The sequence below is a fragment of the Bipolaris victoriae genome, assembly GCF_000527765.1.
Source record: "Bipolaris victoriae FI3 unplaced genomic scaffold scaffold_45, whole genome shotgun sequence".
In the NCBI taxonomy this organism is placed as follows: Eukaryota; Fungi; Ascomycota; class Dothideomycetes; order Pleosporales; family Pleosporaceae; genus Bipolaris; species Bipolaris victoriae.
The window spans coordinates 16712-32948 of NW_014575347.1; the positions used below are offsets into that span (position 1 = coordinate 16712).

The 16237-nt window shown below is 51.6% G+C and overlaps 5 protein-coding genes across 5 annotated transcripts; 1 reads left to right on the forward strand and 4 right to left on the reverse strand.

Annotated features, from left to right (window-relative positions):
- Window positions 1–812: 812 nt before the first annotated feature.
- Window positions 813–1602, reverse strand: COCVIDRAFT_26849 (hypothetical protein; the record flags this gene model as incomplete). Its single annotated transcript, XM_014700829.1, has 2 exons — window positions 813–1054; window positions 1131–1602. The coding sequence occupies 2 exons, from the start codon at window positions 1600–1602 to the stop codon at window positions 813–815; spliced, it is 714 nt and encodes a 237-aa protein (XP_014556315.1).
- Window positions 1603–2540: 938 nt separating this feature from the next.
- On the reverse strand, window positions 2541–3398 carry COCVIDRAFT_38004 (hypothetical protein; the record flags this gene model as incomplete). The annotated part of the gene is made up of 1 exon (XM_014700830.1): window positions 2541–3398. The coding sequence occupies one exon, from the start codon at window positions 3396–3398 to the stop codon at window positions 2541–2543; it is 858 nt and encodes a 285-aa protein (XP_014556316.1).
- A 2081-nt stretch (window positions 3399–5479) lies between these two features.
- On the reverse strand, window positions 5480–7174 carry COCVIDRAFT_100073 (hypothetical protein; the record flags this gene model as incomplete). Its single annotated transcript, XM_014700831.1, has 3 exons — window positions 5480–5992; window positions 6042–6912; window positions 6963–7174. 3 exons carry the CDS (start codon window positions 7172–7174, stop codon window positions 5480–5482), a joined length of 1596 nt encoding a protein of 531 aa, XP_014556317.1.
- Window positions 7175–10594: 3420 nt separating this feature from the next.
- COCVIDRAFT_38007 (hypothetical protein) lies at window positions 10595–11422 on the reverse strand (the record flags this gene model as incomplete). Its single annotated transcript, XM_014700832.1, has 2 exons — window positions 10595–11141; window positions 11202–11422. 2 exons carry the CDS (start codon window positions 11420–11422, stop codon window positions 10595–10597), a joined length of 768 nt encoding a protein of 255 aa, XP_014556318.1.
- Window positions 11423–12857: 1435 nt separating this feature from the next.
- COCVIDRAFT_100011 (glycoside hydrolase family 18 protein) lies at window positions 12858–14182 on the forward strand (the record flags this gene model as incomplete). The annotated part of the gene is made up of 4 exons (XM_014700833.1): window positions 12858–13039; window positions 13103–13127; window positions 13188–13440; window positions 13500–14182. The coding sequence occupies 4 exons, from the start codon at window positions 12858–12860 to the stop codon at window positions 14180–14182; spliced, it is 1143 nt and encodes a 380-aa protein (XP_014556319.1).
- Between the last annotated feature and the right edge of the window lie 2055 nt (window positions 14183–16237).

A 16237-nucleotide genomic window follows, 5' to 3' on the forward strand; every position in this document is an offset into this window, starting at 1 on the left:
GGGGGGGGGGGGGCGCTTCTCACTTTCTGGATTTCTGGATTTTTTTTTTCAGCGAGCATTGTTTATTCTTGTACTGGGACTGACGGAGAACGAAGAGAAATGGGATTTTTTTTTGGTGTTTCCCGTTCTCTGTTAGACATGCGCTTTTTTTTTCTCTCTCTCCCTGGTTTGGTTTTACTTCATCAGCGGGGGCGTTTGAAATCTATTTATTTTTTTTCTTCCTATTGTTGGTTTTCACGTCTTCTTATTTTTCTTGCGGCATTGATCTGGGGCATATTTTTTGGGTTTTTATTTGCATTATTTCCTCTTTTTGTCGATCTTGATTATGGCTATATGTAATGCAGATATAGGGCTTGTGTCTAGCTTTTCACGTTTCATGCCTTGGTGTATCAGCATTTATTTGAAAGATCTAATCGAGGTGGAGGTGACAAGGAGTGGGGGAAACTAAGTTGTTTAGATTGTATGGAACATATATAGATATTATCGAATGCATTAGTTCCACGGACTTTCTGTTTGGCTAGATGCGTGGGTTAGCGTTGTGTTTGAGTCTGGAAAATGCTCGAGTGTTTGACTTGGAAGTTTTTCTAGTCTTTGTGTTTGCATGGAGAGATGCTATATCGTTTTCATTTCTTCTTTCTTCTGTTTCGATAGATAAGTAGGGCGTGTTAATTTCAAAATCATCCCTTGTGTCACATGATATACATGGTTCTATACAAATCAGCAACCTGCTGATTAGTAGCAAGGAGCATAGATGCAACCTCGCTATTCCTTTCTTTTGTAGATGCTCCACCCCGCAGTTCAAAACCAGCCTCTTAACCCATTGCCTTGAGGAAGTTAGCCTCCTTGATGGATGCTCTCCGCTTATTCCGCATGGCTTTTGTCAATTCGTCTCGCGCCTCTTGAGCCTGTACTGCACCGGCCAGAGTGCCGTCACCAGCGGGTAAATCAATAGTTTGTTCGTACAATGGCACCTTGGGTATCAGCATTTCGGGGTTCTCAGCCTGTTCCTTTCGGAGACGCTTCGCAGCCAGACGACGCTGTTTCTTTGATTTGGCTGTGCAATTTTAGTTAGCGAGTTATTTCTTTTCCCTATTATTGCAATTTCATGAGGGGGGACAAGAAAAACATACAGAACAAATCACCCGCGCCCTTCTCCGCCTTCTTCTCCTGCCGATCCAACAGCGTCCACAACCAAGCGGGGTATTCGTCGTCAGGCGCTGCAATTGGATCTTGTCTGTCCTTCAAGAAATTGAGGCCTTTGAGTGGCTGGCCCGCTGGTATGCTGCTCTTGACCAGGGGCGCAACCTTCTTCTTTGCTGCTTCTGCCGCCGCCGCTTTTACATCAGGACCCGGGGCTGGTGTCAATGGCTCGCTAAATGGTTGGGCGGCAGACGTCGATGTGGCCGTGGGTGGTGCGTGAGAAGATGACGAGTCGCCTTGGCGGGGTTTGGATTGCGTGGCTGTTGAACTGGAAATGGGTGTGGCATCACGGAGGGGAGATGCGGTGGTGAAGAAGCGTGGGTTCTGTGGGCGGCGCACAGAGACGGACGGTACTTGGTGGGCGCTGCGCGAGGCAGCCCGCAGGCACGATCGACATATCATTTTTCAGTTGACGAGGGGAGGCGATTTTGCGGGGGTGGGTTGGTGGATTGGGTGTTCCCAAGTGACGATAACGTTCAAAAGTTTGAGACGACAAGGGCAGGCTGCCGAGGTGTTTCGCCGATGCCGGTTGGGGTTAGGCGATGAGATCCTACGTTAAATCAACATCCCGTCGCGCTAGAGACGCCATGTCGATGATCGTCTACATCCGCTCCGACTTGCTTTCTTAACAGATCGTGTTAAGATTTACGTGTACATGCACATGCGCCGGCCTGACAGGTTTGGATAGGCAGGTGTCGGACATGGCCTAGCACCTTCCCAATTGGAAAATTCCCCGTGAGCCACCCCGTCCCTCCATCGAGGACTCGGCAGGTGAGATGCATACGCAAGCATGATCTGCACGGTAGAGACACAAGCCCAAGACTGGCCAACTGCCGAGTCACCAATGCACCATCATACAGTTATCATGTGAAGAATAGGTTGTGAATGACCGTTGAGTGTCTGGCATGGAAATGTGTTTCTTTCAATCTGGGATATGTACGTCTGACACATAGACACAGTGTAACCACTGTACACAACATGGCCAAAAAAACAAACGATTGCGCCTGCGGTAAACCGCCTTTCCGGGTGACATCGTACAAGAGAGAACAAACGTAAGACATCGTTAAAGACAGTGCGGGGTAGTGCCCCAAACCTGGGACTGGGATTCCAGAAATGCCTGTTGCCCTTCCTTGGACCCAGACCAGCAGGTAAAGCAAAAAATATATAGAACAGGAGAAACTAAGATTAGACAAATGAGTGTGCGGGGGTTAGGCCGGAAAATCCGCTAATATGTACAGACAAAATGAGACCGTGAGTGTCTAAGGTATCAAGCAACAGGCAACAGAGGCGATCGGAGTGACGCGGGGGTGTAGGAAAGTGGAGAGTTGACGGCAGTGGTCTCAGATCCAGGCCATGGCAGGAGCTTGGTGTGGCATGCCAAACCGTTGGCTGAACAGTGGACGAATCTCGGCAAGATAGTCGGCAGCACAGTAAGCGGCCAGATTCCTAGACAGCATAGCGGAATGATCCGCTTCGGCCTCGGCATCGCGGACAACGCCACCAAACTCCTCGACGACCTCGTTGAGCTGCTCGAGTTCGCGGCCAAAGGGGTGGCTCTCTTCTTCAATCGTGGCCTTGAACATGTCGAGTGACGATCGCTGTTCGCGCGAGCTACGCACGGAGCCCACGCTTCCACGTGAGCTGATGCTACCCCGCGTGGCTACATTCTGGAGAGATCGCTTGTGAGCGAGTCGTTCATGGGCACGCTTGCTGTGGGAGAGGGCCCTCGCCGGGATAGTCGGAACTGGCTCGATGATTTCCTCCTTGACCTGCTTGAGACTGGTGGTTGAAGCAGACTTCCTCAGTGGTTTGCCACCAGACGGGAAACCACCGGCATAGTTTGGAACTGGCGAGATAGGCGAGAGATCCACAGACGAAGCATCCGTCAAGGTAGTGTCTCTGGATGCATGCGAAGAAGCACGGGAGCGTGTGGATACGCTGTGGTCCGAGTCGTCTGCCGAGGAAGATTGGGTTAGAGAGGCCATGGAGGACACGTTCTTGAGGCTTGAGATGTCGGGTGCGTTGTACGAAAGCATGTTGGTAGTCGACACGAGAGCAATAGGAAGGGAGATTTTGGCACGGTCGATGGAGGAGCCGTTCTTGACACTCTGGCTGCGAGTTGGGCGAGTGGGCGAAGTGGGTTCCTTGGGGTCCTCTGTTCGCTTCATGCGCTTCGTCATTGCGCGTGCAAGAGACATATTGATGAATTAATTCTCAAGAAGGGCGATAGTGCCTGATAAGTGTTTAGCGGTCGGAGGCAGGGCCGGTAATTCTAGCAGTGACGGTCGTTGGTCGCTCTAGGAATGCGGCGGCGCAGATAAGCGGGGTACTGCCGAAGATAAATTGCGCGTTTTGCTGGCACGAGGTGCAAGCAGTCGAGGACTAGTGTTCCACTAATGCAACGGTTGCAGTATTCTGGAAGACACCAAGGCAGCGAGGTGCGGTGCAACAGTGGTGAGGGTGGAGTTGGCCTGGTGGTACGGAGGTCACAAGGGGTGGTGGTTTGATGGTCCGGTGCCCTTTGTTTGCAGTAGAGTCGATACCCCGCGTTGGAAAGTCGATGTGTGTTGTTTGCTAGTGATGTCCTTGACGACTAGTGTTTTTTTTTCAAAACTTTTCTGGTTCTTTGGGGGGAAATTGCTGGGCTCGCAGCGGGTGGGGAAGAAAGTAGTCAAAAGGGTGAATGGGCAGTGGATGGGGGGTGGCGAAGGGGAACAAGGACCGTCTGTCAAAGAGCGTGGGGGGAAGGGTAGGGATGGTAAGGAGCGAACACCGGGCTGCGCAAAGGAATGGTTCTGCTGGGCGCGTAAGGCACAAAAAGGGAGGAGAGAAAGGCAGCGAAGAAGGGCGCGTGATGCAGCGATAGCAACAACGACGGGGCAGGCTTCTTGAAAAGACCAGACGAAGGGCAGCGAGCAGGGAGGACGGGCTGGGCATTTTTGCATTTGCGCTGTCTCCGAAAGATTGGTAGCATGCACTGCCCTGGACCCTGCACTGGCGGCCCGTGCGTTTCGAGCCCTGCGCCAATCAGAGGGCGTCGCTTGGTGCTCAGCGTCTCAGGTTAAGCCGGCTCTTTTCTCCTGTTTGCTTGTTCAACCCTTCCACGCCGTCCGGTTGGGGCCTTGAGAGGACTCGCTGTTTCAATGCAGCCCAGGAACACTCCCCTCCTGCTCCACTCGAGCCCGCCCGCCGCCCCATTGTGCGTGTAGCTCCAGCCAGAATGGCATTGACAGCTGAAATGAAGCTCCGAAAGCGTCGTCAATACTTACTCACTGCCGCCCACCCTACGCCGCTCGCTTTTATCCGCGAATCGCTGTTGGCCACAATCCCACTTTGCCTCAACACGCAATTTGTCTATTCCCATGCCGTCACCCTCCAAACTCTAATTACTCTCCGCTGTGCCCACACCGGACGCGCAACCGCACACTGTTTCTGCTGACTGCCTACTCTAGACCTAAAGCATCTACTTGCATACTCTACACTTAATATTCACGTCGGCACACGCACATGTTTGAGCGCGCGCGTACAAAGCGACCTCCCTCCCGCTAAACCCAATGCCCTCTTTACTGCTTATACTAGCAACCCCTCCGTCCGACCTGTTCTTACTTCTGCCATGCCCGGCGTCAGAGTTTCACACCTCACTGGCAGGACCGAATGTGACGAGGGTGTGCCCTAATCCGGTCCCAGTAATGAGGCCATCCAGCCAGACCGAGACCTTACTTCAGGCGGACCCACACCCGCCAGCCAGTCTCCAACTGCAGCCTGCGAACGTTGATCTGCCGCTATACGCTAGCATTGACCTGTCTTCGCTTGTCGAGTGCAATCCACTACGCCAGCTGTGAGAACACTTGGTCCGCCATCAAGCCATGCTTTGCGCCCGTGTCTCCTGCTGCCCTAAGGTCCCGCGCAACCTCCCCCCCCCAAAAAAACTAAACTTAGTCTCTGCCATCTTTCATACTGACGTCGATATCACCACCCATCACCAAGCCATGCAAGTTTATGCGAGTCAGGTGAGATGAAAGGGACTTGCAAAACAAAGGGCGGAGAGATCGGGGATTCGGGCACTTGATGAAACACGCACGCACCCTTTCTATCCGAGGAAACATGACTAAACACCTTATTCTGCGTTTCGCCAAAAAGCTTCACAATGGCCCTCCGTCACGCCAGATCAAAACTCGTCGGTTCATCATCACACAGACATCGTCATATCCCAAAATCTTCGGTCCGCTGCCCAGCTTCCTCTCATCATCGCCCAGGGTATCTTCGCCTAGTGTACATACTACTCCTCCATCGACTCCCATCCCTTGTCATCACCATCCTCCCCTTCCTCGTCATTGCTCTCTCCTTCTTCTGAATCTGAATCCGTGTCTTCCTCTTCCAGACCCACGAGACGCTCCTTGCCATCTCCCCTAACTGCCGGCACTTTGCTGGCAAAAGCTGCACGCACCGCTGCATTGGTGCTCGTATCCCAAATCTGCACTGCGCCCTTGCTTCCTGCTACTGCCAATCGGAAACCCACTTCGTTATCAGGGGCAAAGGATGTGGAGAAGACTTTTCCCACACCCAAGTCTCGCGACACCACCATGCTTGGCCCGCTTTCTTGAATGTTCCACAGTTTTACTTGCTTATCCGTAGAGCCCGTTGCCAAGTACCCAGGTATCACCGGGTTGATGTCAAACGATGAAATGGACTCGTCATGGGCCTGCAGTACCCATACAGGTTTTGAGGCAGACGCATCTTTTGGTGCGTTGCGAGCATCGTGATAGTGTATCATGCCGTTTTCAGTCGAGACCTGACCAGGGTTAATGCCGCATCATCAAGTTTGGCCTTGCAACACTTACGTAGAAATAGTTCGGGTCGTGAGGATTCCACCGTACGCTTTCGACATCACTCTCAACGCCCCACCGTGGCGCTTTTGCCTCGGGTGCACGCATATCGGCCACCACCACTGTGCGGTCGTAGCTACCACTCAGAAGCGCTGTAGACTCGACAGGGTGCCATGCCACAGAGCACACCTTGTCCGTGTGATACGTGTATGACTTTGCGCATTTGGTCGTGTTCAAATCCCACAGCTTGATGGTTTTATCAGCCGACGACGACGCAAGAAGGTTGCGGTGGTGACGGTTGGCCGCGAGCGAGAGCACAGAGTCGACGTGGAATTCATCGTTGGCCTTCTTGGACTTCTTCTTCTTCTTTTTGGGCTTGTCGGCTTTTGCCGCATCGTCGGCACCTTGTCCTAGTACCGCATCTGGGTACATGCTGTCCACCACGTCCAAATTCCAAATCTCAATGTCCGGGTCCATAGTGCCGATGGCTACAAAGTTACCCTTGCCTTCGCTGGTACCCACAGATTTGCCCACAGGCAGATCTAGCCACTCAACAGCCAGTGGGATGGCAGGCAGCATAATGTCGTGATGCACGTAGAGATTGTCATCCTCGTCTTCGTACACATAGACCTCAAGATGTGCAACTTCGTCTTCTATCCTTCCGGCCAATACCAGGTTGTCAGTGGCCAGAATCTGTAGCTCTTCTCGGTCCTCCTCATCCTCTTCGTCTCCGCCCTTCATAGTAATATACGGATCATCTTCGTCGTTCTCGTGGAAGACTAGGTTCTTTGCGTTGCCGAACATGGCCATAGTGTCGCCTTGGTCCTGGGCGACTTCATCGTCGTAGTGCTCAAGGTCGTATTCTTTGAGATCGTCGTCATCGTCGCTTCAAACAATTAGCCTTCAATTGTATGTAACAAAAAGCACCGCACTCACTCGTCATCCTTTTTCTGTGCCTTGCTCGAAGTTCCGTTGCTCTTGGCCTTCTCCTCAGCTTGCGCCTCTTCAAGTTCTTCCTTGGCGTCTTCCAGCTGTAGATTTGCAAGTTTCGATATGCGCTCATATTCTTCTTCGTCGAATTGATACCTGGTAGGAAAAGGCGCCGCAAAGCCGCGCGGTACCCATGTCGTCGCTGTGATCATAGACATTGTCGCGGTATTGTGTGAAAAGATGCGCAGTGAGAGCGCAAGTTGCGTGGGGAACTTTTTCACAGGTTGGAAATAATTTTGGGCGGCCCCGCAACGATTGGCTAAAGCTCCCGCCCTATCGATAATTGCGGACCTCCGAGCATCAACTTTCCCGCCATCTCAACACCAACAACACCACACCGAGTCTACACGCCACTCTACATATATATCCTTTTCGAAAGAAGTACCCAGACAGCTGGTCGTCATAATGGAACGCGGTCATAGCCCCAAGCGGCGAAAGCTCGACCCCGAAGAATACTCGATCGCGCCTCGTCCAAAGTTTCGCAAACCTAACAAGCCCGTGTCTTCACGCGCGTATACGCCCAAAGCCAACGAAGATGGCGCACACCCAGCCCAGGAATCATTCGACGGCCCCGAACCCCTCGTGGACGACTTCGACTCAATGGCACTTGACCGCGACTGGTATGGCGGTGAGGAGAACGGACATACCTTTGGCGACGATACACATAACCCGTTTGGCGGCGCTGAGAGCTCATGGCTGGACGCACAACGGGAGGTTGCTTTGACAGAAAAGAAACAGAACAACCGGGCGAGCATGAGGGCTCAGCAGAAGCAAAAGGATGTCGATGCGTGGGAGACGAATCGAATGCTCCAATCTGGAGTCGCCCAAAGAAGACATTTCGATGATGACTTTGACGACGATGAAGAGAGCATGCGCGTACATATCCTTGTACACGAGCTCAGGCCGCCCTTTCTGGACGGAAAGACTGTCTTCACCAAGCAAATCGACCCAGTTCCAGCAGTACGAGATCCTCAGAGTGACATGGCAGTCTTCAGTCGGCGCGGCAGTCGCGTGGTCAAGGAAAAGCGGCAACAGAAAGAGCGGGCAAAGCAGACGCAGGAAGCCACTAGCGCAAAAGGAACCACACTGGGCAATATCATGGGCATCAAGGAGGAGGACACAGACAGTGCTGCGCCCGGTCCTGACGAAGAGGAGAAGCAGGGTGGCAGTAAGTTTGCACAGCACCTGAGCAAGCAGGAAGGTGCAAGCGCTTTCAGTAAAAGCAAGACACTTCGAGAACAGAGACAATATCTCCCAGCATTTGCTGTCCGAGAAGATTTACTCCGTGTGATTCGAGACAACCAAGTAATCATTGTCGTCGGTCAAACGGGTTCTGGAAAAACTACCCAGCTGACTCAGTTCCTCTACGAAGATGGTTATGCCAAAAACGGGCTTATTGGCTGCACGCAACCACGTCGTGTCGCAGCCATGAGTGTGGCGAAGCGTGTGAGCGAAGAAATGGAGGTCAAGCTGGGTGGTTTGGTTGGTTATGCGATTCGTTTCGAAGACTGCACTAGCAAAGAAACCAAGATCAAATACATGACTGATGGTGTCTTGCTCCGAGAATCCCTGGTTGAGCCTGACCTAGACAAGTACTCTTGCATCATCATGGACGAAGCGCACGAGAGAGCCCTTAATACTGATGTGTTGATGGGCCTTCTCAAAAAGGTACTGGCTCGAAGACGAGATCTTAAGCTAATCGTCACTTCGGCCACCATGAATGCGGATCGATTCTCGCGCTTCTACGGAGGCGCGCCAGAGTTCATCATCCCAGGACGAACATTCCCCGTAGACATTCAGTACTCGCGATCGCCGTGTGAGGACTACGTCGACAGTGCTGTGAAGCAAGTCTTGGCTATTCACGTGTCACAAGGACCTGGCGATATTCTAGTCTTCATGACGGGTCAAGAGGATATTGAAATCACCTGCGAACTTGTTGCAGAGCGACTCAAACTTTTGAACGACCCGCCGAAACTGAGCATCCTTCCCATCTACAGTCAGATGCCTGCCGACCTGCAAGCAAAGATTTTTGAGCGAGCAGCCCCAGGTGTACGAAAAGTCATCGTAGCAACCAACATTGCTGAAACGAGTCTGACTGTTGATGGTATCATGTATGTTGTCGACGCCGGATTTTCTAAACTCAAAGTTTACAACCCCAAGATGGGCATGGACACGCTACAAATCACGCCCATATCCCAAGCAAACGCCTCACAACGTGCTGGTCGCGCTGGACGCACAGGTCCCGGAAAATGCTTTCATCTATACACTGAAAGGGCGTTCAGAGATGAGTTCTACATCCAAACGATACCTGAAATCCAGCGGACGAACCTTGCCAACACGGTCCTACTGTTGAAATCTCTCGGTGTAAAGGATTTACTAGACTTTGACTTCATGGACCCTCCACCTCAAGACACCATCACAACCTCACTCTTTGACCTCTGGGCCCTCGGCGCCCTCGACAATATTGGCAACCTCACTGACCTAGGCCGAACCATGACGGCCTTCCCTATGGACCCCTCTCTCGCCAAACTCATCATCACCGCCACCGAATACGAATGCAGCGAAGAAATGCTCACAATCGTCGCCATGCTCTCCGTCCCCTCAGTCTTCTACCGCCCCAAAGAACGCCAAGAAGAATCCGACGCGGCCCGCGAAAAGTTCTTCGTCCCAGAATCCGACCACCTCACCCTCCTGCACGTCTACACACAATGGAAAGTAAACGGCTACTCGGACGGCTGGTGCATCCGGCACTTCCTCCACCCAAAGGCCCTACGCCGCGCAAAAGAAATCCGCGACCAAATCCTCGACATAATGGGGAAACAGAAAATGCCCCTAATATCCTGTGGCACAGACTGGGACGTAATCCGCAAATGCATCTGCTCGGGTTACTACCACCAAGCCGCAAAAGTAAAAGGCATAGGCGAATACATCAACCTCCGCACCTCCGTCACCATCCAACTCCACCCCACCTCCGCCCTCTACGGCCTCGGATACCTCCCCGACTACGTCGTCTACCACGAACTCATCCTCACCTCCAAAGAATACATGTCCTGCGTCACCTCTGTCGATCCACACTGGCTAGCCGATCTCGGCGCAGTCTTCTACTCCATAAAGGAAAAGGGATACTCGGCGCGCGATAAGCGCATCGTCGAGACGGAATTTAACAAGAAGGCGGAGTTGGAGAGGAAAATGGCGGAGGATAAGGAGAGAGAGGAGCGTAGGGTTGCGGAGGAGAAGGCGGGGCCGGTGGTTAGGATGGAGAGCAAGGTTAAGAAGGGTGAGGAGGGGGAGGGTGTGGTTAAGAGACCGGTTTTGGGCAAGTCCAAGTTTAGACGGAGGTAACTAGAGTGTGAAAGTTTGAAAGGGTTAGATATTTTTTTTGGTAATGCATCTTATCTTTCTTTGACAAGAGTTGCTGCCATGTCTTTCGCGTCGTTTCCAAACTCTTTTAGCTGTTTCCTCTTCCGCTACATGAAAAAAAAATGTCGAAACTACTACAAAGCGAGGCAAGAAACGCTCGCTAGATAAATGACATATATCTTTCCTCCCCCTCCCAAAAAAAAACTTGCGCGCCTGCCTTAAAACTCTCCACGACCCCTACCACCCCTACCCCGTCGTCCTCCACGCTTCTTACGATCCCAATTACCCCTAAACCCACGCCCTCCCTGATGCCCATTCCTCTCATCCCTCTCCCTCTCCTCCTCTTCCCTCTTCATCATCTCCCTCTCGCGCTCCAACTTCTCCGCCTCAAGCTCCTCAGCACTCTTCTCCACACGCACCTCTGGCTTCTTAAGATCAGTGGGGTACCGCGGGTGCGCACCGTACTTGCAGCCCTTGCCCTCTGGACAAAACCCGCACAGGTAAAAGGGACACAGCTTGTCTTTCTTGTTGTGCTTCAGCGCGCAGTGTGGGCCAAGGGGGCAGAAGCCGCGGTCGTAGTGTGGGCATGAAGGGCGCTTGGCATCGGGGTCCAGGTGCAGGTACAGGCAGTCGTCGCCGTTTGAGCAGGTTTGTGTGCGTGCGTAGTAGGAGCATTCGGGCATGCGGCGGAGGTTGTATTCGTGAAGGAATTCGCAGGTTTCGCCTTTTTTGCAGAGGCCGCGGAGCCAGTGTTTGCATACTAGACTGTGGTGTTGGGGTTAGCCTACTTATGTTCAATATGAGTTGGGCTACTGGGTAACATACTTGTTGTAGGACGAAGAGACATTGTGCTTGTTGGGGCATTTGCTGCCGTCTGGACAGTGGCCTTGGAGGTATGCTTTGCAGGTTGGGCGATCGGGGTTTAGGCCAAATCGATATTCACGTCTAAGAAACTCGCTGAATTTGAAGGTATATTGGGGCGGCCGGGCCTCGGCGGACTTTTCTTCTGACATGGGAGCCGCTACGGATGTCATGACTTCTGTCATTATTGGTGCACTTTGTTGCAACGCGTGGGAAAGTGGCCTCGCGTTGCGCTCTGGTAGCTGATGCACCCGATCACGATTGAGACACTATAGCGTAATATGTTTGTGATGTAGAGTGCTTTCTTGTGCGCCGACAGAACTGCGATGCAATAGGCGATTTCGAATCCTCAATGTAGGCCCGGTAGTTATGTGGGGTTGGTGTTTGTGGCTGGAGCACAGCTGTATGTAGTTGCAGTCGGACTGACGCAAACGGTTCGTCGGAGCGCGCAATCACGTGATCATCGAGTGGGTAGTTACAACATCCAACATCCTTTTCCATGTACCTGCAACTCTTGTGCAACTTACCCGATCGATCTTGCACGGCGCTTCCGTCTCACTCTAGCGTCTTGTGTTTCCCTCACATTGACCTATCAACGACTTCTAGAATTTGCGCGTGCCGTCGAACCGAATAGTGCAGCTGGCACAGCCTTGGAACCCCACACCTATATTGCGCCACAGCTTCTACCTCGGATTTTGGAGGCTTGCTGACACTTTCTACAAAGGTGTGCGCACCCTTATCAACATCTTCGTAATCAGGTGTTTCTGTGCCCAGACATACATATGTCTATCATTTCCATTGCGTGCACCCTCTATCTTTAGACATGACATCGGATGCTTCTTGGTTACTCCTCTTGGATGTACAATACTACCAATGATACCCTCTCACCACTCCTTACGAATACACATTAGATTCGAGTCGGTTAGATTTAAAACTTTCCAAGCCGTTTTCTTAGTGCGTCAGCGTCCAAATCACGAGAACACAGTATTCTGGGACATTGTGGCCTGACCTACGACGTCGCGCGACTCTGGCTCGCGCTATCCATAGATCTTAGCCAACACCATCGGTTTGTTCGCAGTCTATTCAAGTACCAGACTGGGCTTCACCGTCTATCGCACTGCAGAAATAGAAGCAACTATAGCAAGTCCGTCAGCTAAGACATCACCTGCTTCAGACTAAGCGGCATGTCCGTTGATATCTAACGCAACCCACCAGTTCATTGCATCATTGAGCGGCCTGTAATACCGCTATCTTCCATTTGACATGTATATACAAAGGCCATATAGACAGCGCTCCAGGGTCTCTTTAGAACATTTAAAATCATGCCATCCAACCATTTTCCTAGCCAATTTCCATCACCAAAGTACACCATCTACGAATACCTACTGTCTTCCATTACGTACCCAACCCCCCACATATACTGCAAACCCATACCTCACTCACACATACACAATATCATTTTACCAAACAAATTTGTGCGGAGCTTCCGATACCCGTAGAGCTTTGATCTTTTTCCCCAAGCAAAACAAATACGGGTCCCTCTCTCTCTTACCTGCAGCATACCCTGACGCTGCATGCAAGCTAAAGCCTTTAAAGCCTGAACGGAAAACGAACCGAACAATGAGCCGAGACTACTACTTCAACCACCACCCACTCCATCACCACACGACTGCATTTTCCACACCGCTGCAAACCATGTACTGGAACGGCGTATACTATCCCAACTGGCGTATCTATCGCGAGCAGCCGCCCGTCTCGTTGAACTACGACGTCATTTCGCATGTCTTTTATGCATTTGCATGGTAAGGTTTGGGTGTATTTCCGGAGATACTCGGGTAAGTTTGAGTGCTAAATGTTATGAATAGGGTTAAAGAGGATGGAACAGTATACGTAAGTTTATATTTATATTTATTGTTTATGGGTGAGTTTTCTAAATTGACCTGTGTGTAGTTGAGCGATGAATGGGCGGATGCACAGATTGATGTTCCGGGCATCGACGACATCCCTGCAACAAAGGGTTGTTTAAACTCGTTTGCACTTCTTAAGAAGAAGTATACGAGACTGCGGGTAGTGCTTTCGGTCGGTGGTGGCGGCAAAGGTAGTGAGCCGTTTGCGGGCGTGGCTCGAGACCCAGCTTGCCGTGAGCGCTTTGCACAGTCATCCCTGGCTTTAGTACAGCAATTCGGTATCGATGGAATTGACAGTTGGTTCGCCCCCCCCTTCTCAATAACAACAAGATTACTAAAAACACACACGTTACAGTCGACTGGGAGCACCCGGCCGATGCCAGCCAAGGCCAAGACTACATCGCTCTCCTAGCCACAATCCGACAATACCTCCCAGCACCCCAATACACCCTATCCTCGGCCCTTCCCGCGGGCGAATGGGCCCTCCAGCACATCAACCTAGGCTACGCCTCGCAATACCTCGACCTAGTCAACCTCATGGCATACGACTACTCGGGACCCTGGGTCAGCAAATGCGGGCACCAAGCTCAACTCTTCACCCCGCCCGTGCCGCACTGCCCCGAAGCCGCAATCTCCTGCCACTCAGCCGTCTCCTACATGGTCAACCAGGGCGTGCCCCGCCACAAAATCGTCATGGGCGTCCCGGCCTACGGCCGCAGTTTCACGGGTACCCGCGGTATCGGGCATCCGTTTGAGGGGCAGGCCGGCGAAGAAGGCACGTTTGAGTATCGCGACTTGCCAAGGCCTGGCGCCCAGGAGCATGTCGATGAGCAGCTGGGTGCGGCGTATTGTGTTGGAGGCGATGGCGGGTTGGTTACGTATGATACGCCGCAGACGGTTAGGATGAAGGCGAATTATGTGCGCCAGAATGGGCTGGGGGGCTTGTTTTACTGGACGGGGACGGGAGATGTGAGTTCGATTACGCAAAAGGATCGGAGTCTGGTGTATAATGGCTTTCTTGCTTTGTTTGGACAGTAGTGCGTCCAATGCGAATTGATGCGCATTGTTCTTTGAACCAACGTTGATTGGGTACTGCATCATGGTCTGAGATTGACATTCAGGTGTGATGCATGTTCCTGGATGTTTACGGCTTTTGTTAAGCAAGATGTCAAAATCGGTGGCCAGGTGACGAGAAACTACACTGTAGTGTACACTATATATTTTCTTCTCGCATGGATATAGCGGTCACGGTCTGTGATTTTGGAGAAGGCAGAGCACATTAGTAACATATACGTCTGGGTGATTTAGAAAAAGACACCAGCACTTGGTCCGCGTCCTTATGTTTAACACTGATCGATTTCAGAATCTCATCAGAAGTTTTTATGGTATACAGTTTGTTGGATGTTAAATTTACTTGTAAGAATTTTTGAGTTGCTAAATTTTTTTAGATATGCATCTTTGGGAGGCAGATGATTGCATTCTGTTAGGATTTGTCATGTGATTATTACTCGAGTGTGCTGACGAGTAGCAGTCAATTGAAGCATTATTCTTCCACACTGGCTCCAAAACAACGAGCTGACCGTTTACCATAGCAGGTCGAATGGGCTGGCCACATATTAAAATTGAGCAACTCAACATGCAGAACGTGCAGTCGATTCATGACACGAGAATCCCCTGCGCATCTTGACACAGGACGATGACTTCAAAACTAAGCTCGATAACGAAGTGTACCCAGGCGATAGTACAAATAATATTCGTAAACACGTAGAATGTAGAGCCGGCTATGTTGGAAAATACAGTCAACTTTTGGGAGTCCGCGGAAGCTGACTTGCCATAGCAATTATCAGATGACAGGCAATGCAACATGAACGGTCCGTCAAAAGGCATTCGAACAACGAAGCTTGAGCAAGTCTCTCAGCCTTTGACACGACACCCTCAGTTCAAAGAGGCATGTCTTGCAAGAAACCCGCTGCGATGTTTTCACAGAGACGATGGTAAGACTTGCCCTACTCAAGAAAAGCAGGTTAGGTATAGGTAACGTGTGCGGGGAACCGGTGGTAGTGGCCGTTTTAGCCACATGGTAGTGTGTACCGGTGTGTGTTTCAGTGCCGGGAGACGGCAGATGGTTTATTATCGGTCGAGATGGCGATTCGGTACGTGAAACACCCCTCTACTATCATCCAATCCCCACTTTCACCTGTGAGAACGGGAGGAAAGGGGGAGAGTGTAATTGGCTCATTCCACCTACTTACGCATCAGGAAAATGGGGAACAAATCCAGGCCAAGCGGTGAATGGGGAGGCTGTTTCGCTAGCTTAGCGACCAGGAAGTAGTAGTAACAACCACGTGTACCCTACTACTATTCAGCTGGGTGGATAGTAGTAGCAAATTCTCAGCCACGCCATGATCATACTATTGCTTATCCCTACGTCTCGAACTCTGACGTGCAGAAACGATGACAAAGATGCGCTTGGTGTGCTTTCTCATATCGCCCGGTAAGCCATGTGGCGTGCTGTATACAGTACAAGCGGACATTGCGCCGTTTGCATTTTTGCTGCTTCTGAGACATCGGGCGGGTGGGGGGCTAGAATGGGTCCTCTGGCGCGCTCTGCTGAGGAAAAGTGTGTGTATGTAGGCGGGAGTTGCATGGCGTAGGGCTATGCGGTGTTGCTGCGTGCATAGATACAAAGCCTGGAGGAACATCATGAAACCTCGCAACGTCCACGCATCATCGATTTCCTGTTTCTAGAATTTATTTAGTAGTACTGTAGATACAACACCATCGGCGCAGGCAGAAACGATAACAAACCGGACAAAGGCTGCCCCCGTCGGGGTCTCGCATCCCGCCCCGACTTTCCCTGTCGGGCAAACAACCCTCCGTCTCACAGCGCTCCGGTTCGCCAGCAAAGGGCGACGCCGCACATTTTCTTTAGCGCGCGCAATGCGGCTGCCACCACGTCATGACTGGGCGAAACACCACAACGGTCGGAGTGTCCAATTCTTCCAGATTGGTGCGATAAGCCAATTGGGCAGTGTTAATCGGGCAGACGGCATGGAAAAGGAGCGGTGCGTACAGCTAGGTTGTAGAGGGCAC